Genomic DNA, 22,701 nt, shown 5'->3' on the forward strand with positions numbered 1-22,701 from the left:
ATTTGGAAAAATGGAAAACTCTGCAATTGTCGATGTTAGGAAGAATTGCTATGGTGAAAATGAATATATTACCAAAAATACTATTTTTGTTCCAGAAAATGACATGAGCAAGCTTGATGTGAAGGGGACTTTATCTTTACATTAATAATTAATTATTACCATTAGTTAGAAAAGGCTTAGGTCAGTGATGGCGAACCTTTTAGAGACTGAGTGCCCAAATTGCAACCCCAAACCCACTTATGCATCGTCGAGTGCCGGGTGGGTGTGGCCCATTGGGTGGGTGTGGCTGCAGTGGTAACGGCAGACTGCGTGGGACTAAAAAGTTCAATCAATCAATTTCAACTTTGCAAGATCTTTTTTTTTTCCCGTGAGAAGTTGAAATTGACTGATTGATTGAATCTTTTTTTTTTTTGCACACGGCGGCGGAGGCCTAAAGCGAAAAGGTTTTATAAAACCCATCTGAAGGCCTAGGACTGGGGCGACGGTGCGCGTGCCCACTGAGAGGGCTCTGAGTGCCACCTCTGGCATCTGTGCAATAGGTTCGCCACCACTGGCTTAGGTTTTTAAAAAAATGTTTAAAAAAATGCTTGCACAAATTAGCAGCTAGAAAGTTCTCAGCCATTGATTGACTTTGTGCCATCAACTTTGGAACAACACTTAAGGTCAGCATAGACCTTTTCCAGGAATGATCTGTCCCAAATTTGGTTCTTCAAGTGTCCCAAAATGCAGCCATCACCTTCCTGTTAGTTGCCCTCTTCTTCTCTTTCCTTCTATCTTTCAAGCATTATAAACTTCTTAAGTGAGTTGGTCCTTTGCATGAAGTATCCAAAACAACAATTTGATCCCAATCATTTGTCCCTTGTTCTTAACAACTTCTTTGATTTGTTTCATATTTGCTCTGGTTCTAATTCAATGAGTATAAATTAAAAATATCTCTTGATGTTCTCCTTAAACAACAAACAAAATAAAACTTCTCTGAGGATGATATTAACCATGAAGAAATCATGGGATTGAGAGAAATTGATAAATCACTATCCTGCTTCATTTTTGCTTCCTTGGCTATATAGTTTAATTATGATTTCCTCCTTACAGTACTATTTCTAAATTTTGCATTCCAGTCTTACTGCAAGTATTTTTGGTTATTTTTAGAACACACCAGTGGGAACTCCAATTTTTATTGTGAATGCCACGGATCCAGACCAAGGAGCAGGCGGGAGCGTGCTTTACTCTTTTCAACCACCGTCCAACTTCTTTACCATTGACAGTGGCCGTGGCATTGTGTCAGTTACTCGTCCACTGAATTACGAAGTCACGCAGGCTTATCAGCTGCAAGTGAATGCCACAGTGAGTATGGGTCATATTTCCCTTTTCTTTGTCTCTTGAACAATTTAAGGGACTGTAGATCAGTGGTTCTCAACCTTTTTAATGCGGCGACCCCAACCGGTTGTAAGTCGAGGACTAAACCGGTTGTAAGTCGAGGACTAAACCGGTTGTAAGTCGAGGACTAAACCGGTCGTAAGTTGAGGACTACCCAACCGGTCGTAAGTCGAGGACTTTCCCTGCTCGGGAGTGCCGCGCATGCGTGGTTCCGCCCCCTGCGCCGGCCGAGGCGTAGCTGGCAAGCGGCAGAGACGGAGCAGGCCGACCACCAGCTGGCCCAGCCCAAGGGAGATAAGGCACCCGCCGGAAAAGGGGGAAAAAATGGCAGACAAAAAAAATGGCGGACAGCCTTGCTTGGCGACCCCCATGAAATGGTCGATCGACCCCAAATGGGGTCCCGACCCACAGGTTGAGAACCACTGCTGTAGATGAATACATTTCATTCATACATTTTAGGTGAATATTATTCAGGTAGTCTTTAACTTATAACTGCAGTTCAGCCTGGAATTGCAGTCATAAGATATGGTAGTTGTTACATGGGTCCATGCCCATTTGTACAACCTTTTTTGCATCAATCCAGAAGTGAACACCGTAGGCATTAAATGAACACCGAAATTGTTAAGTGAACACATTGTACCCAGTGCACTTTTTTTTTTTTTTTGCCAAAAACTGGACGTAAATATCAGTTTCCAGCAAAAGATGTTATAAATTGTGCTGCAAATGGTTGCCAAGTGCACAAAATGCATCGTCAAAAGTTCTGGAGAGACCTGTCATAACTTTGAACATTCACTAAGGAATGAGTCATAAATTAAGGATTACCTGTAATTATTATTCTTTAATTTAAGTTTTCTATGATTTGCTGATTCCTCAGCAGGCTGGCTGGGAAATTCTAGGAATTGGTCCATGTATCTTAAAGTTGCCAAGATTAAGAAATGCTGATCTAAGCATGTTATTTTAAAATCAGGACTTTAATTGAGTTAGGGCCTTGAAGATTATTTAAAGTTTAGTGACAACCTTGGACCACATAAAACTCTTAGGAACATGGGCAGCCCACATTTTTGTTTTCTCTAAATAATCACAGTCAACCCACATATATCTAAAGAGGAAATTTAAAATCAGATTATATGGCTACCAACCAGTTTAATGCACATTAAGGTTTTCTATAATCTGCATTCATAATATAAAATAATACAAGTAGGTTATTTAATGAATTTAATTTAATTCAGTTCTGAAACACTGAATACCTCAAACATTCATCAGGTTCCATAGCACTTCTACTAAAGCAAGAAGAACTTCCTAGATCACTTAGAAAGTATCATTCAATTAGCAGCATAAATGAATTTCTCCTGCTGTGGCTTATAATTGGGGGAAAAAGTATTCTCATGCTGTCCTTGATAGCATTTGACAGATTTTGAAAATGGTGTGCTGTAATTCTAAGTGAAATAAAAAGAGATGTGGCTACATTAGTGGTGAAGGCTGTTGTTTGCAGCTGTCAAACATTGTTCAATTATTATTGAGATCCAAACCTTGATACTAGCATAACTGAAAACAGTTTCTGTCTGAAATTTGGCAGAGCTTTTGTCGGTGAAAGAAAACCAACCAATTCTCCTCAGTAAAATATAGTTTCTTATGTTCGATTCTAGAACATGGTGGCAATAATAGAATAGTTGATTCCGTCAACTAAGAATGAGCAACTCTTGGTTAGATAAGATAAGATAACCTTTATTGTCATTTTTTACTGTGGACACAATGACACACATCAAAAATGAAATTTAGTTGCCCGTTCTCAAAGTGAACACATGAATGACACACACCTAAACATACTACAGTATATACAACATATACCAGTGATGGCGAACCTTGTAGAGACTGAGTGCCCAAACTGCACCCCAAAACCCACTTATTTATCACAAAGTGCCAACATGGCAATTTAATCTGAATACAGAGGTTTTAGTTTAGAAAAAACAACTTATACCTTAACATCTTTTGTCTTAAAAGAAAATCACAATAACAAAGCTTTCAATGATATAAACAACTTTTTACTGAAAGGTAAAAGTTTGCATTTGGCATGCTTTTGAACAATTAATGTGATTTTTGCTGTTGTATGCATGCTGACAATTTGTCTAACCTTGGCTTATACTTTGTAAGTTTGAAAGCAACACATGCAGCACTCAGGTAATCTGTTAGTCTGTTTCTGGTGTCAGATTTGATATAATTCAAAGCTGAAAATAGCGCGCTCACTCCGGAGGCTTGTTTTGGTTAGGAAGGGGCTTGAGAAATGGCTTTTTCCTGCAAAAACCTAGCCAAAGAGCGAAGCACATGTGCCCACAGAGAGGGCTCCGAGTGCCCCCTGTGGCATGCGTGCCATAGGTTCGCCACCACTGACATATACATACTATATACAACACTTATCAATTAGTAGAGGGGACCTGGTGTTCCAGAATGGCTGGGTTTTGCATCAATTTTTTTTTGAGAGGAGTTTGCTGAAAGTTGACAGACTTTTCTATTTTATATTGCAAACTATGCATTTTAGGTTTTACACTACAATTTCCACCTCTTTCCAGTGCAAAATAGAGGAGAATTGTGCTAAGTTTTTAATATTCAAGGTCAAACATAATTCTGAAAAAGGAAGCTTTGGGTCACAGAAATCCTACCTCATCAGTAGATGAAATTAGCTTTTTATTGTCTATTGAATTTTACTTAACATTATGTCAATATTTTCTCTTTATACATTTTTAAGGATCAAGATAAAACCAAGCCCCTCTCTGCTCTGGCCAATCTTGCAATTACCATTACAGATGTACAGGATATGGATCCAGTTTTTATCAATCTCCCCTACAGTACGAACATCTATGAGAACTCCCCTCCGGTAAGAACTCTGATAAAAGTATTGATACTATTGGAAACCTCTATCACATAATCTCTTTTGAAACAGAAGTGCTATATTAAGAAGAATATTATGGTTACTGATGAGCTTCACCCCAACTTCACCCATCACCTGTAAGAAATCCAGAAAAAGTTATGGGTGAAAAGGTCAAAATCCTTCCATTCAGCTTGATAAGTCAGTTTCAGAATGGGAAAGGTATTTTTGAGAAGGATATGCATGTAACTACAACTAACCCCCCCCCCCTTTTTTTTTATATGAACAGTCATGAATCACTTTTCTTTCTGGTGGTGGTCTCCATATATCTATAGTGGTATACTATAGCAAAAATACGATATTGATGTTAAAAATTGAACTTGACGGATTGTTTTGGCATCCCTACATAAAGATACAATAGGTCCATAATCAGTCTCATAGTTTATCAAGATAAGACTTGATTTCTCTGGATTTGTTGCTGTTTTTCATAGCATTTGTCCCTCATGGTAGCAGGGCTTACCATGTTTTCCCGAAAATAAAACCCGGTCTTATTTATTTATTTATTTTGCCTCCAAAAGAGGCACCAGGTCTTATTTTTGGATGGTGTCTTTTCCACTCACCTCGTGGCGGCACTGACAGCCCCGCCCAACTGGCCCACTTCTTCTGTGGCCGAAGGAGCAGCTTCATTCTGCAGCTGAGAATGGAGCTCTGGCCTGCATTTCGCAGTCAGAGGCCTTTCCCGTAGCTCGGTTCTCGGCTGCAGAGGCATTCTGGAAAAGCCTCTGACTGCAGAATGCGGGCCAGGGGATGCCACAGAAGAAGTGGGCCGGCGAAGATTCATGGGAGGCCTGGTTAGTGGGTGTGGGGCAGCTCCACCACCCACCCCTGCCCTAGCTTGATTTTTAGGCATGCACCTCACCCCAAAAGTAGGGCTTATTTTGGGAGTATGTCTTACTTTCAGGTACTTATGGTACTTCCACTGTGCTCACCTGACTCTTAGAGCAAAACCAGGACTCTATAATGTGATGTGTCATTTTCCATCACAGAGCCCATTGCTCTTTAGGGTTGAGAGAGAGTGACTGAACCAAGGTCACTCAACAAGCTTCTGTCCTTAAGGAAGGGTAGAAACATGGGTATCCTTGCTTCTAATTTGATATATTTCTCTGGATCTACCTGTTGCCCAAAGTTGCTTGAACTGTGTTGCAGAGAGCAAAAGATGGAGAGAAGAATGGCTGAGTGGTTTCAGCTTTAGCTTGGTAATAGTATATTCATTTCTCAATAGTACCAAAAAAGTATGTTTTGTAACTAGGTATCTGCCAATCACATGCAGAATGAATATGAATAAAATGCAAAATTGCTGATGTAAGAGCTTTAGGACTTCTCTAACAGAAGGATTTCCAACCAGCTTAATAAAAGATGCATTATATAACTAACCAATAACGCACTTGATAATGCAGCTTAAAAAGCTTATAAGTAATTGAAGGAGGGAGACATTGCTGCAGGAGCCACAATGAATATCATTTCAGAGTCTATATTAAATGTTTTCTTCATGCAAGAGAGTATAAGCAATGAAGGAGGGGGAAAACACAGTCTGATAATAGCAATGAAAAAAATGAAAAACTATTACAAAAATAGACATACACATGCCCACATCATCTACAGTTACAGACCATACATAATCAACTTCTTCAAGTACTTTTGGGGTCATTAAAAGGAATATCTTTCAAAATAAATATAGCAGTCTCGCTAAATGCTGCTTTTCTATAGATACTTTTCATAACGATAATAAATGATGGTAAATGATGTCAGTCTTAGCATTCAAGAAAAGAAAAGTCTTGGAAAATTTGTATCTAGTTTGAAATGTGACATTTCTTATGAATATTTTACCCATTACTTAAACATCTTCCAGTTTGTTACAGACTACCTTATTTCCTCCTTCTAACTTGAATTGAAGGGCAATTAAGAGAATATCTATGTGAAGTAAAATTCTGATCCAGATTATGGAGTTCCTTATTTCTCTTTAATGTATGCAGTTTTTATACTGGCTGATTTCCATGTTCTGGGGTTAAGCAGGTTTACATTACCTGTTTAATAAAAAAAGGTGGTATATATTCAACAGAGCTGGCTTGTTCTGAGTCCATTCAATTAAATAGTGCCACTTTTCAGGACCCAGGAAACATGTCTTTTCTGTCACAGTGCCTGCCCTCTGGAATAAGGTTCCCCCAAAGATCTGTGGGGTTCCCGCCCTGATGATGTTCTGAAAGGCCTTAAAGACCAGGCTGTTCTCCTAAGTCTGGGGTTAAGTTGGATGGATCCCCTTGTGGGATGTACTTTGTAGATGTTTTTCTGTTCAGTGCTCAGATTTTCAATTTATTTATTCATTTTGTAGTGTGTTATTTAATTTTCCTTCTTTTTTGCTACATTGTAAGTGACCTGGTTATTTGTGAGTTAGGTAGTGCCTACTCACTCACTCACTCACTCACTCACTCACTCACTCAATCAATCAATCAATCAATCAATCAATCAATATAGTAAGAGAATGAACAGTGGCATATACAGTATTTTCCTTTTAGGAAGCTATTTAGGAAGTTAGTAGAGAACATGCAGGAATGGAAAATGCTTGTCCAATTAGAAATTTGGTTCTTTTGCTACCTGAATTATTATACTCACTAAGGGGATGTAGGAGGAGTGGCAAAACCTGGGGGTGGAGTTAAAAGAGGAATCAGCCTAGAATTCCTACGTAGCCACCAGTGGACTAAGTCCAACCCCCCTTGAATTCCGTGGACTCTTATCTAACTCCAAACAGGGACTAATCATTAGTTGAGAAAGTTCCTGTGCATAGGTTGTTTAACAATAAATCAGTTTAATTGGACCTTCACATGTGAACCTGGTCTTTCATACCTGACGGATACCTACCTATCTTTCTTTTCAGTATGTTTTAAGTGCTTTCATCATTTCAAGATAATTCAGAATCTAATTGACTTAATATTTCTGAGAATGAAGAAGTCCAGATATATTCTAAGAATGATTTCCCCTTAAATGATAAGCTGTGGTTGTTTTATTGCCTCTCAAAATGAACTAACCATTTTCCTCATCCATCATTTTTAAGTGTCTATGAAGTAATTAGCTAGACATTTTTATCTTACCTATTTTTCGTCTTATAGCATCTAATAATATGATCTGTCAATGACCATTTTAAATTCATTTAGAAGTGCCAGATTGCAGTTCTGATCTTCTATATGTGCTACAGAATGAACTGTGTGTGATCTAAAAATAAAAGGCAGAGTCCTGCATTGACGCGATGAGACATGTCTTATGACATGTTGTCATAAGTGGAATATTGAAGTTTGTAGGATTGGGCACTATTTCGAGTGCGATTATCTGTCATTCTCATGTAAATGCTGCTTCCTATGTTGACTTAAGAGGGGATTTAAATATTAAGAAAGGTGTCTGAAAATTCTGCTTGGCCAATTTACTTACATCTGTTTCTCTGCTTATGTCTATCTTCACGGTTTGTCTGAGTTTTGATATCTTTGTATTAAAGCAGGAGAAAATGAATATAAATCCATATACATTATTTTATTATTGCACTAAATCTTAATTTTCCTCGCCAACAGCATGACATCCAGCCCATCACTGATGAGCTGGCAGAAAGGAAAGAAATGGATAAACTGCAGCAAATTACTACAAAAAGATTCCTATCAGCCTTTTGACTGGAATTAAGGAGCGCAAAACAGGATTTCTTCCCTCTAATATCTATCAAAGCAGTTTTCTAAGCCACCCTTCTATTCCCCTTCTCTCTGCTCTTCTTACTGTGATAATAGGCTGTAATTTTAAGTCCTTAACCTAAGGGAGGGAAAGACAGATGAAAAATCCAGATATTGTACACAATAGCATATTTCATGTGTCCTAACAAATCTTTATCTAATCTCAATTATTTTGATTGCAAAGTGTCTACAGGTAAGTCCTAGACATAAAACCATTAATTTAATAGTCATTCAAACTTACAACAGCACTGAAAAAGTGATTTGCAGCCAGTCCTCACACTTATGACCATCACAGCATTCCCCACAGTCAGGTGATCAAAATTTTGGCACTTTGCAACTGGCATACATTTACCCAACATCTGTGATGACTCCCCCAGACGCTTCCCCAGATACCTCTTCAAATGTCGGCTCGGGGAGGATAACCAGTTCCTGGCACATCAGGAGGGGGAGTGGGTCAGTGGCTCCAAGCAGCTGTCTGAGAGTGATTGTACTGAAGCACAGCTGCAGCATGACAGCCCTGAGGCTTCCGGTGGGGAAAGCATGCAGCTGCAGCCAGTGAGGGATGAGGAAGAGGAGCTGCCTTCTGTATCTGATCCAAGAATACACAGGGTAGAGAAAAGGCAGGAGCAGAGAAGGTCAGACAATTACCCGTGAGGAGAAAGCCTCGCCCTTCTTGATGGGCTGCACCAGAAGTTGGCTATTTAGCACAGCAGACTGATGGAGGTGATGCTGGGAACAATGTGTACATTTTCTAGCTGTGTGTTTTCTAGTCATTGTGATTCCTGCCTTGCTTTGGATTGACATCGTGCCTTGACTTGGATCGTGCCTTATGAACTGTGGGATGGATGAATTGTAGAGGATCAGAAATGTGATTTGTTCATATTGGAGTCTTACCAGCTTCTAATGTCTTTAAAACCATTCTTCAAATTCTTTTTAAAAATGCTCATTCCTGCATTATAAATGCATACATATTGCTTCATACTGTACTTCTAACCCCATAGCACTCACCTTGCCTCTTTTTTACTGAAAGATACATATTTAGTTTGTAACTTGTTAAAATGTTCCTACCTATAGGTGTTATTTTTTTAAATTCTGAGATTGCAACATGTTCTTACCCTCCTATTGATTATAGGTAAATATGAATTCCTGGAGAAATCTGTGTCTAGACTGAATTTCTTTCATTGTGCTGATTTCTTTCAATCTATGATATTCTTTGATGGAGGTTAGCTCTTTCATCCAAGCCAGAATTCACAACCAGTCCCAATTCATTTATTATTATTTAATAAAATAGTTGAAAATTTGAACAGCAAGCGTTGGAATCAGCTTTGCATAAGTCTCTTTGTGAGGTTGTGATCGAGGTAATTGAGATGGATAAAGGATGCACTTTTATTCTGTCATAGCAATTAGTATCATCACAAATACTGCACTTGTGGATATGTATATATACCCACAAGTGCACTATACACACACATACAATGTATACACAAACACACACTGTATGTGTGTGTATATATACACGCACACAAAAGAATTTGTTGATTTAAACTGTCCTTGCCCCAAAGGCTTACTATCTCTAAGTTAATTCCTCTTTATTTTATACTTCCTGCGTCTGCTTTATTAGAAGCTCAAGATTTTATTAAAAAAGATCTTTCCACATCCCTTTTTCTTTCTGTAAAATCATTGAAACAAATTTTCTTCTTCCTCTCAGCAGGAGATTATTGTAGCAGAAGAGTTGGGCAGATGTTTTTTTTTTTTTATTTCCCCAACCCTGCCCTGTGAGGGAAGAATTCAGTATTCTTGTTCAAGAGAGATTGCATCTGCAGTCGTGTAAAAAACCAGTTATATTTTTGGTGTTTTAAATTCAGCATGTTAAATTCTAAACGGTTCTTTAAACTTTAAACCAGGTTGTTCCAGCCAATTTAGTATTGTGAACACAGGTAGTTCTCAACGTATGACCATAATTGAACCATCAATGTCAGTAGTAAGCAGATTACTATGTGATTGTGCCAGATTTTGTGACCATTTTGTTTTTTTGGGGGGTGGAAGACGCACTTTAAGTGAACATGGTGGCCATTAATCAAAGAGAGATTGAATTTAATATTTAGAGAATGTTATATAATAAATAGAAAATATTGCATTTGGATAAATTTGGATTCAGATGATCATTCAAAGTAAAACATCCTTTTCTCTCTTATTTTGCATTCATAAAAAGATTGTAATATTGTACCACCACCACCACCACCACCACCACCACCACCACCACCACCAACAACAACAACAACAACAACAACAATAATAATAATAATAATAATAATAATAATAATAATAATAATAATAATAATAATAATAATAATAAAGTTGGAAGGGACCTTGGAGGTCATCTAGTCCAACCCCCTGCTCAGGCAGGAAACCCTATACCATTTCGGACAAATGGCTGCCCAGACTCTTCTTAACAACTTCCAGTGTTGAAGCATTCACCGCTGTTTCTGTTTCTTAGAAAACAGGAAGCTTACAAAAAGTCTTCTTAGGATGAAACTAATTCTAATTCAACATTTATCCCATCCTTCTCAACAGCTACCTTCCTTTTTTCAATATGTTTGTAAGGTTTGCCTTTCTGAATTCCTCTGGCAACTGGCAAGTGTGCTGTCAAACCACATTGGTTTTTAATGTCTTAAGACTCTACCAGAATATTAATTTAGAAATGTGATGCCAGTTCTTCTGTCAGGCACAAAAGACGAGGTCCACATGTGAAGTTCCAGTTAAACTTATTTATTGCTAAAACAGTGTATGCACTAAATCTTCTCAACTAACAGTTAGCACCTGCTTGGAATTAGATAAGGATCAGTGGAATTCACGGATTGGACTCAGTCTGCTTTTGTCTATGTAGGGGTTCTAGGCTGTTCCTCTTTTAAGGACATCCCTGGTTCTGCCACTTCTTCTCTTACATCTTCAAAGCTTTCTCCCTGAAATAATAATATACAGCAACACATTTATTATGAGATTGCTATATATTGTATGGTTGATAATATAATTTCTTCACTCTTCTATTCAGACCTGTTTATATAATTTCCTTCCATTTGGGCTGGAATGTAAGTACACTTGTTCATTCTGTTTCTGTTTCTCTGTCTTTTGCAAATAAACAAATGCTTATTTCTTTGGATCATTTCAGGGGACTCAACAGAGTAACTACTGAATTTTTCCCTAAGTTTTTGAGTTCTTGAGACAAATATTTCAGGTTTTGTTTGAATTGTTTGAGAAAATAAAAAAGGTAGCAAAATTTATCTGTTGTAGGAAAGAAGATACATGTCCTAGTAGTTATCTCATCACAGAGTTGCTTACAGAAAGTATATAATCTTTGGAAAGAATGAATCTGCCCTAACAAATGGTGGCTGTTTACTATTGATTTAGACTCTGAATTTTATCAGAAGATTTGCACTTTGTCAAGTGTTTTGTCATACAGGACAAATAAACAATTGCCATCTTTTAGTGTGTGTTTATAAGAAATTATTTTAAAATGGATACAAGCAATTGTTGGAATGAAATTAACAATGAATATATTGTTGTAGAAGTAAACACTGGGTCTATATATTTTGCCTTAAATATTTTCAATTACTTAGATCAATTGGAAGTAACTTCACAAGGGTTTAATTGTGTTAACAAACTAACAGTGCTTGGTTGGGACATTGCAGTATTTTTCAGAGTCAGAATATAAACATAGTTCAGGACTATGAACTAATAAGTGATTTATACCTGGTAAAATAAAACTTTGAAATGGAAAAATGGAAATGGAAAAAAAGTTGGTGAAAACAGATGATATACAAGTAGTCCTCAACTTATGAACACATTTGGGACCAGAATTACCATTGCTAAACAAGGTGGTTGTTAAGTGAGTCACGACTTATTTTATGACCTTTTTGCCATGATAGTTAAGCAAATCACTGTTGTTAAGTGAATCACCCAGTCATTGAGAAAATACAGTTTCCCATATTGATTTTGCTTGCCGGAAGCCACTGGGAAGGTTGCAGATGGCGACCACATGGACCCAGGATGTTGCAGTCCCTGGAAATACATGCCAGTTGCCAAGTGTCCAAATTTGGCCAAATAAAGAGGGGATCCTTATAAATCACATTGTCAGATGCTCTGGCTGAAGATAGCAGAAATTTTGATATTGGGTTTTACGTATTTACAAAGCACTTTACTAACTTAAACTCTGCACTTTAGTTCTGTTAAATTTTTAATCAAGTACAGTAGCTTGGGAAATTAAGAAGTGGAAGCAAAACTCTTCTGTTTTCTGGTTGTAATCTGTACTGTGTTCAGTCCTGGGTCGGTTTCCAAGAATTTATGATTAACATTTTCAGTTTAATATGAATACAATTTATAATTTTTGTAATACAAATGTATGTCTGAAAGAATAGCCAGCATAATATTACATTTAATAGTTTCTCCATTCATAGAGAGACTGCAGGATGAAATTGCAGGTCTCAGTAACAAAGCAAGCAGTCCAAATTTTATGTGCAAAAAAGTGCAGTTTCATAGACTTTTATCCTTCACAGCCTTCACATCAGATTCTCTCTCCTGTTTTCTTAGCTTAAAATAGAAGGGAAAATGAAAGATAAATAAAGGATAGAAGAAAAACCAGCAGTATAGTTGATCATCCTATGTTAGTTTACATTCCAGGGTGTTAATCAAATACAACTGAGTTAATTCAGTAAATCATGATTATACAAAATGTGGGTGACTGTATAATATGAAAATAACTAGCATTGAATTTACATCGGCATAACAGATTTAGAGAAAACAACATAATAAGATAGTTAAACACTGCAATGCCCTTAAAAATTGATCAAATGTAAAGGGGACGGAGTTCTGCAAAATCACATGATTTAGCTTAAAAAAATTATAAACATATTCTTCTGCTAGAAGCAATTCACAGAAGAATGCCAATATATACATATATAGAGTACCGAAAGAAGATTCTCATTCCTTGACAAGATTCCAAGTCACTGTGGAGTACATGGTTACACATCTTTATTTCATTGCATTTGTTATGGCCACATACCATTGCTTTTACAATCTAATGTATAGTTAATTCAATTAAAAATATAGGCCAAATTACTGTAAAAAAACATTCACAATTAAACATAACCCAGCAACCCCCTCCCAAGACATTAACCTGAGGGCTGGCGACTAAGCCAGGTTCTTTTCAGAACCCCAAGAAGGTGGGTAGCCATCTGTATCTCTGAAAAGACGCTGTTCTAGAGGGCAGGGCCTATGCTTCGTAGTTTCCACAAAATGACAGTGTTTAATAAAAGGGACCTGGAGTGCACCCAGTCTGCCCAAACTTGCTAGGTGAGTGGAAGCAATGGAAGATAATCTTCAGATAACCAGGTTCTATGGCATGACGGTCTTTAAAATTAACAACATCTTGAGTAGCACTTGGAAGTTCACTGGAAACCAGTGCAGCTCATGTAACTCATATAGTAGCAGTGATATATGGTCACTGAGAAGTGCCCATTATTACTCACACCACTGCATTAGGAACCAGATATAGCTTCTGGATGGTCTTTAACAGTAGCCCCATGTAAAGCACATTCAGATAGTCCATTCGTGAGGTGACTAGGGCATGACTGACCAATTGAAGTGTCTCCCACTGAAGGAAGAGGCATAACTGATTCACAAGATGAACCTGTGCAAAGGTCCTCCCAGCCCTGATTCTACCTGGCTTTTAAGGACCCCCAAGTTGTGCACCAGTATTGAATAGAGAGGTGCTTTCTCATTCAACACCAATAATGGAAATGCCCTTAACCCAAGGATATCTTAGGACAAAGAAGAGGTGTTAGGACAGTACATGTATTTTATACATGTTTGGCCCACTAATACATTGATTCTTTGTATGTTGATTTTTATCTAAACTGTGGAAAATGATTGTTAATCAGTTTTAGGGTCTGAACCAAATGAAGTTGTAATTGATTAAATTCCAGAAGTGACATTATTTTCCTTAGCCATAAATACAGTTTTATTCAAAAACGTATTCTCTATTTTATAGAAAAACAACAGATATTTGAATAAAAACGTAGGCTGCTTTATAATTTTAAAAGTTTTATGAAGAATAATGAATAATTTGAGGTGCTAAGTTCTGTTGTTGCCACTCTCTGTAGTAGTTTGCTTACAATATTTTAATGTTCTTTCACATGTAAACATTCATGATTGTGTACAAAAATATAGATACATAAATAAATAGAAAATATTTCATAAAACCAAACATATATTAATTTTTTTATCTATATAAATAAAAATGTAAATGTTCGTTTGTTCAAAATCTTAAATCTCCGAAGGTTCTTCATGGATTGCTTTGAAATTTTGACACAATGTTGCATTCAAATACGCACGTGTTTTTATATACTTACTATTATATAGATGTCACACCTGTGACAGGTAAAAACATGCTTTTTTTGAAAAAACAGCGCCATCTGTTGGACGTAAATTTAACCAGACTGAGCCACAGCAATGCATGACAGGGTACAGCTAATTATGAATAAATATGCTTCACCACTGGAAGAGATTGTTAGTTTTTCAGACTCTGTAGTTTTTTTAAAATTTTGAGATGTCAAGTGCCAGGAAAAGTCAGGAAGTCCAGGCAGTTCAAATGGGTATAAAGATTTATTGGAAGCTTAAGCTCCCTACAAGAATCTGAATGACTAACAGTCAAAGCAAATTGGCGGTAGATAAGAATCAAGGGAATTCAAGGTGGGTTGGATTTAGATCTCTTGTTGACACAAGGAGACTCATGACTGATGGTGCATTTGATCCTTCCCTTGGGATCAGCCTGGTCATCTCCTACATGAGACTTCCCAGATACAGTGAAAATAGGCTGTACAGAAAACATATTCTGAGATGCAGAGCAAATAAACATATGTTCATATCCAAAATAATTTTTCCTTTTTCAGTCTATTTACCAGTTGATGATGATCATGCATCGTTATATCTAGCTCTGCTTGAAAAATAGTTAAAGTTTAGTTTTATTTATTTACAGAATCATTTCGTTACCACCTTAATTCTAAAGAGTCAAGATAAGTCAGAAAATACACTTATATAAAGGGTATTGTAAACATTTTAATAGCCTAGTTTGATCATTAGCATCATCAATTCAAGATAATCTTTACTGCTATTTAGTAAAAAGGATGTGGGGGCACGATATTCCATAATGGGGTGGCTACCACTTAAAGGGCATAACTCTGGCCTCTGTGTCTATCACTTCATATAGGTTTTGGATTATCAGCTGTCTTTGGAATAAATACATAGGATGAGCTAATTCTAGAGAAAGGCTGTTCTGCAAATGCCAAGCCATGTGACTGTTACAGAAGAGAATATTTGCAGCTTAAGGTTGAACTGTACGATTCTTGGTGCTCTCTGAACTTAGTTGTTTTTCTTGTGTATGTTTTGTTATCCAACTAGGTAACACTATCAGTGAATTGATGATGTTACCTAGTTGAGTAATGAAACATCTTCAAGAAAACAACCAGGCTCTGAGAGCACCAAGGGCCACATATATAGCATGTCATAGATTAAAAACAATGCCACGAAACCAATTATCAACCTTTAGGTGTTATGTTCCTGAATCTATTCCTCCCTGTTAAAACTGTATCTGAGCTGCTATATTTTGGAATATTTGCTAAAATGTTTTCAAGAGAAGATCCAAGTGAAACACATTGGAATAGACTAAAGAAGTGGTAGCTTATCTTGTAATGCAGGGGTCTTCAAACTTGGCCGTTTTATGACTTGTGGACTTCAACTCCCAGAATTCCTCAGCCAAGCACACTGGCTGAGGAATTCTGGGAGTTGAAGTCCACAAGTTATAAAAGGGCCAGGTTTGAAGACCCCTGTTGTAATGTTTTCCTCTCTGCTTGAACCGTGGCTTCCAACAGTTAAAATATAGCATTGGTTTGCTCTTGCCAAGACAGATGTTGTGTTTCATTAAACTATAAAACTATAAAAACAACCATTCATACTTCTTCCTCCAAGGTAAAAAATGCCTATGTTCTCAGTACACAAAAGAACCGCTTGACATCACAAATGTGTTCACATTAAATTAATTGATGTTGTGTGCATAAATGAAGATATTTGTTGAATAATCCTGATGTCAGGAGAAAATTTATAGTTTATGCTGAAAGATTCATTTTATTTATTAAATTTGTTTGCCACCCATCTCGCTGCAAGGTGAAGAAAGATGTTGAAGCTACAGGGGGGAAAGGTTGTAACTAAGTAATGATGATGTGAATGTTGGGGAATCTTTAGACAAATATTTCCAAATAAATGGTATAGTGGCTAAAGCATTAGACAAGAACACAGAAAACTACAATTTTAAGTCCACTCTTAACCATAGAATTTGCTGAGTAATTTTGAATCAGTAAGCGTTTCTCAGTCTAACTTACTGTACAAAATTGTCATGGGGTTAAAATTGAACGCACTATTTATTTATCTAAATAATGAAGAGATAGAGCCTTTATCATTCACTTCAGTGTTACGGACTTCTCTGTTACATGCCCAGACCTGTTTTTATTCCAGGTAAGACAAATCCTGCTTTTAAAGAGATGTGATTTAAATTTTACAAAGTCATGAATTAGATGCAAGGATCACCTGTAAGTCTTAGCTGAGAAATGATTACATGATTCTGTCCATAAATACAATACTTAGAATGGTGTTTTATTGTTAATGCCTTTAGGATATTTCATTCTGATCCTGGTCAGATGTATGAACACCATAATTCTCAATATGCAGTAAAAACCGTGACATAGTTGAAGCTTTAAATACAAAGACAGTGTGTGACTTGGAATCATAATTCTCCCTCTCTGGGTTACTGCTGTCCCTATCAACCTATTGTATACCCTAACTCTTCAGCAACAATGTAAGAACAGTCGTTCCAAAGGAAAGATATTTAGTTACAACTAGTGTTTGCTGTTTGGTTGACATGATTTACATTGAAGGACTTCCTGTTTCTGGCTGTTTCTGTCTCTTTGATGAGATCAGGCAGGATGGACACGCTTCATGTCCGATGAATTAAATAGTGTCATCTAATAATGGACCCCCAGGACACATTCCTTCCCTCTTACAACATCTGTCCTTTGGAATAATAGCTTCTGCCCAAATTTAGCTCCCATGCTCATTAGATTTTGGGGTTTATGTTGGCCTTTGGGCACTTTATGATTTTTTAAATTCGTTACTGTTTATTTTTTCCCTTACTTGTAAACTGCCAGAGCCATTGGACATCAGGCAGCATATAATTTGTATATGTAAGTAAATTAATAACTCATGATGGACTGTGATATCTCTGTATCTCTGTACTGCATAAAAATGATAAATAGTTATTATCTCACAGAACATGCACAATACATGCACATTATTCTGTTACCAGTTACCATTATTATGTTACCATTTACTGGAAGTCTTAAAAACTCTGACACCAGTAAGTTGCTTACATATTGGAACAATGTATTTGATTAATAGATAAATAAGGTCAAAGCAAAGCTTGAACAGTAATAGACATGCTCACCTTGATGACCTAATTCCAGCTACAGTTCACTGGCTGCTTGATAAATGGTAAAGTAATTGAGATTGTTCAAAAGACAGTATCTTTCACAAGTGTTTCAAAAGATATAACCATTCGATTCCTTGTGTTGGTTTGCAGGAGAAGGGCTAGTGCATAGGTCAAGTCATGTTGATACCACCTTAAGATCTATATTTTCATTTGTAGCTATAGATAGATATTAGATTTTTATCTCACTTTTATCATTTTATGCAGCAAACATATCAAACACACCTTCCTCCTCCTATTTTCTTCAGAACAACAGCCCTGAGAGGTGGGTTGGTCTGAGGGAGGGTGATTGACTCAAGATCACCCAGCCAGCTTTGATACCTAAAGTGGGACTAGAACTCACAATCTCCTGGTTTCTAGCCTAGTGCTCTAACTACTAAACCAAACTGCCTCTATGATATAGGTAAGAGAGTGAGACTAGAATCGTACAAGATAACTATTGGCAATAGCTAGCAATGTTTCTCTCTGGAAATACAAGTAGGATGAATTTTTTGTTCCTTGTATACTTTACAAATGGTCTAGGAGTAAGTAAATTAACTAGTGGAAAAATGGCTGCCTGTTTTTCTCTCCAATATTAGTAATCTGTTCATGATATTGAATAGTAAATAATAAATAGCACGGGAATAAGATTTAAAAATTCAGAAATGAAATGTAGGGGGATTAGATGTGGAACTATTTAGCAAACATGATAAACAATATATGAATTGGATATTGTCAACGCAATGTCAATTCTGTTCTTTTCTTTTGTGTCTCCAGGGTACAACTGTGCGTATGATAACTGCAATTGATCAAGACAAAGGGCGGCCAAGAGGTATTGGTTATACAATTGTATCAGGTGAGTCAGAAAAATCAGTCTAGACTAAAGGTTATAAAGACCTAGTTATAAGATTTTAGGCTATAAAGCAGGGGTGCCCAATACTTGACAGATATGAGACGTAGGGACCTGCTGGCTGGGGAATTCTGGGAGTTGAAATCCACAAGCCCTAAAGTTGCCAAGTTTGGACAACCTTGCTGTAAATAAAGCCACCATATTTATACAAATTGATAAATGATCAATTATTGTTTTATTTGACTTTTTGCAATCCAGGACTTCCTTCTGCAATGTCCTTCGAATAGCTGCTAATTCTTCTACTTCCGTCACCATCTAGATGTGAAACATATGAATAAATAAACAGAAACAAGAATTTCTAAGCAGATATTTACACAATGAAATTTTTAAAAAACCCAAATTGTCTCTTATAACAAAGATTACAATTTGAAAATAAATGATTTCTTACATATAATTTAAAAATAAAACAATAGATTTTGACTCATTTTCCCATATGCACTTAACAATGTGAATAAATTCTACTAATTGTATGGTAAATGATCTAAATTAATTTTGAAAATTTTGACCTTAGAACAGGGACACTGATGTTGCTAACAACTCCTGATAGTTTATAGTACATCAGTTGACTTTTTCTATCTCTTCCAGACTGTATTTGACTCGTGTCCTTCAACCCATTTGTTACTGTTCATCTCTAAATCTATCCAGAAAAAGCCAAAAATTACAAAAAAAAGAAACTGGGCCTAAAATAAAAACCTTTCAATGGGTTCAGGTCATTGCTGGGATTTTTCTTTTGAACTCCAGTTGCAGAATTGCTGTCCATGGTCCTGAACCCTAATGAAAAGCTCCTAGCTCAGGGGTCTTCAAACTTGTCCCTTTTATGACTTGTGAAATGACCATTATTCCTTGTGCTGCTCAATTTGGACAACTTGTAGCCTACAGCAGTAACCCAATACAGTGGTCTTGTTTCAAAGTATGTTTTCTATATAATATACTATATACTATATAGATCCTAATCGATGCTACCTCATTAATTTTTTAGTAGTAAGGAATACTGTACATGACAATAAAAAAACTTACTTCCCATCTGAACTACATCTTGAAGAGAGAGATAAGGAAGTGGGAAAGAAGGAAGAGCCAAGTGAAAAAGAAATATAAGGACAATATATGAAGAGCCTTCCTGTCTCTCACCATTTGCCCTAATGTTTAAAAGAATAAATAGGCACAAATCAGTGTGTCATGTTCCAGACAACTGGACTTGCTGGCTCCAGTTTTCCCTTGTGCTTCCAGGCAGGAGTTTTAAATTCAGAAGGAACCCCCAGTTGTGGGCCTTCTCACTCCACAGACTATTGTTCAGGGGGAAATAGCCCTGTTCTCTCCCTGTTATTTTTGTCTTGGAAGCGATATTATCTTGTTTTGCTATTATAGCTATAACTCTTCTCCTCTGCCTTTTCTGTTGCTGCCAGCCCTTAGCAAACATCTGCTGCTTTTCTGTTCATCTTGTTCCTCAAAGCTTCCTTGTATTGGGGATTCTCCCATCAGCACTGTCAACAAGGAAGTCTTGATACACTACAGGATTTATGAGTAGCTATAGCTATTGTGTGCTTTGAAATTGTCTCGGTCATTATTAGACAGATTGGAAATAAACTTTTACTTCCTTCCATACCACTGTTATCTTAAATCCAAATTATGATAGAAGAAACTTTAGTGATAGAATTAAGCTGTGAGTATTACTCGAAAAACATCGGAAAAGTGTGCATTGGACAATACTGTAGTGTTTCCTTTACAAAGCTAACTTGTACTTTGAATGCTTTCTTTAAACAGTGTCAAAATTGTGTCTGAAAAAAACCCTGTTTTACTAATGCTAAAAAAGGTAGGGTGATAAACTAGCTAAAGTCATATAGTTCTGTTGACATCAACATTTCATTGCAAAATAGATGGAAAATCAAGTGATATTTTTCCCAAGATACAAAGCTAAACCAGATGTTTTTCAACCAGTATTGAAATTAGTTGAATTTTTCAGTGTCATTCATTGCAGTGAATGTCCATACTTTTTTTATTGAGATCTCATGAGTTTTATTTGCTCTATGTATAACAAGCATATTTACCTGACTTAGTGATTTATGGTGAAGAGAAACTGTTGATGTTTTCTGAATACAGTTGGTGTTGCATGAAAAGTGCGAACCAGAATATAGATAATTTAATACTGGTGTTAATCAATCATTAATTCAGCTATTTGCTTCAAAATCAGCTCAATTTCCTGGCATTACCAAAACTCAATTCTTGTTATATTTAAAGCACCGGTGTGAGTTCTGCCACATTAAAAATACATTTTAAATCAAAGTTAAAAATTCTATAAAACAAAATCAGATTTTCCAGAATTAAATCTTACATTTGATGTTAAGATTTGTTAAACTTCAGTACTAAAAGCCTAAAAAAACCCAAATTAAACCATGCTTTATTGAAATACAGAAAGCCTAAGGCCTATACACTTTTTCTATAGATGCAGCTGCTGTCTTCTGAAATACTGTAATAACTTTATTTATCAGAACTCCCTTTGATCTTTGTAATAGACCAGATTTTACTATACCACCTGTTATGTAACTGTCCTGTTGTGGAAAATTGCCTGAATATAATCCTTGAGACTTGCATTCATGCAGAGTAAAAGGCGATCTCATACGTATTACAAACTCAAGCATATTTGCTCACATATATCAATCTCTTAATCACTGCCTCAGGATTGATCACATTCTATCTTTCACCACTAAAAAATAAAATGCAAATTTCATCAAAGCAATAAGTGATTATTATTATTATTATTATTACTTTAATTTATACCCCGCCCTTCTCCCGAAGGACTCAGGGCGGCTTACAGGCAAATAAAAAACGAAACTATACAATAAATATCTAAAAACAATTAAAATATATATTAAATTAGCCTGTTATTTTTAGAAAAGTTATAAAATCCCTATTAAAATCCCTATACAATCCCCCCCCCTAGGCCAATCCCGCTTGATGGAAAAGCCATGTCTTGAGGGCACGGCGGAAGGAGGGGAGATCCGGAATAGTCCGGATCTCTGGGGGAAGTTCATTCCACAGGGTGGGGGCTCCCACAGAGAAGGCCCTCCCCCTGGGGGTCGCCAGCCGACACTGTTTGGCCGACGGCACCCTGAGGAGGCCCACTCTGATTAGCATTTTCCTTTTATTTTCTTTGTGTGTGTAATGATACTAAAGCAACAGTTTTTCATGGTATGGCATCCTTGTAAGAAGCAGGTGTCCATTTTTTTCATGTCTAGTTTGAACATCAGATTTTGACATGAGGTTTTGACATGAGTTTGTTACTCATTAAGTGGTATGAAACATTCTGACTCTGTTGCCAATCTCTTTCATTTTGTACTTTGGTTCTCTGCATCAAGGAAAAAATGCTGTTATACCTCTTAAAAACAATAGTGTCATCTTCCTCAAGCAACAAGCTATTGTAGAATCACACATCTTGTTCAGGGAACATCTACTGGCAGATGTAAACTTTGAAGAGCTGTATGATAGATTTTGCAAAATGTCTTCATTTAGCTGGCCAGAGTTAGAAAGTGAATTGCATTGAAGGTGATAGTATTGTCAATAAGTTCACATTTGAACTTCTAATGTAAATTCCTCTTCTAAAATGGAATTTCATAGCCAAAGAAGAATCCTTGACTACAGGTTCAGAAGTATCATGATAAAATAAATTTTTCCTTGCAACATTGCTGAATTCAGTGACAAATATGAAATTAATTTACATGAGAAAAGCAGAAAAGAACTTGAATTGAACTTAATATATGTGCACCAAGATGAAATGGTAGCTTTTTAGGCATTGATTTTCAATAAAAGGATCTATAAAGATATAATGAGAGCTAATCTCTGAAAATAAGTTGATATATTTATTGGAAAATATTGCTGCAATTTAACTTTGTAATTAAAATGTAATTTGAATCAAAAACCTAGAACAAGCTGGTGGAAATTAGTAGTCAGTAGTTACTCTTGGTTTCCAAAAAATATGTGAATAAGGTGCAGAATAGTGTGTAGCCTTCCTAGGTTACTTGTAAGAATCTATGGATGGGCATAACATATGTTATAGATCAGGAGTCTTCAAACTTTACCCTTTTATGACTTGTGGACTTCAACTCCTAGAATTCCTGAGCCAGGGAGTTGAAGTCCACAAGCCAAGTTTGAAGACCCCCATTAGAGGTCCTGTGGCAGAGGGGTGATTTTGCATACCGATGGACCTCTTTTTGTAAGA

The 22,701-nt window shown here is 36.6% G+C and overlaps 1 protein-coding gene across 1 annotated transcript in view; it reads left to right on the forward strand.

The window, feature by feature from the left end:
- Window positions 1-1,149: 1,149 nt before the first annotated feature.
- Window positions 1,150-22,701, forward strand: part of CDH23 (cadherin related 23) — a gene marked incomplete at its 5' end in the record, with an annotated part of 322,097 nt that continues 300,545 nt past the window's right edge. The window contains 3 exons of the mRNA XM_015813612.1: window positions 1,150-1,344; window positions 4,121-4,249; window positions 18,356-18,434. Coding sequence (XP_015669098.1) covers window positions 1,150-1,344; window positions 4,121-4,249; window positions 18,356-18,434 — 403 coding nt within the window. The remainder of the gene's footprint in view (window positions 1,345-4,120; window positions 4,250-18,355; window positions 18,435-22,701) is intronic.

The sequence above is a fragment of the Protobothrops mucrosquamatus genome, unplaced genomic scaffold (genome assembly GCF_001527695.2).
Source record: "Protobothrops mucrosquamatus isolate PMUCROS unplaced genomic scaffold, P.Mucros_1.0 scaffold175, whole genome shotgun sequence".
Taxonomy (NCBI): domain Eukaryota; kingdom Metazoa; phylum Chordata; class Lepidosauria; order Squamata; family Viperidae; genus Protobothrops; species Protobothrops mucrosquamatus.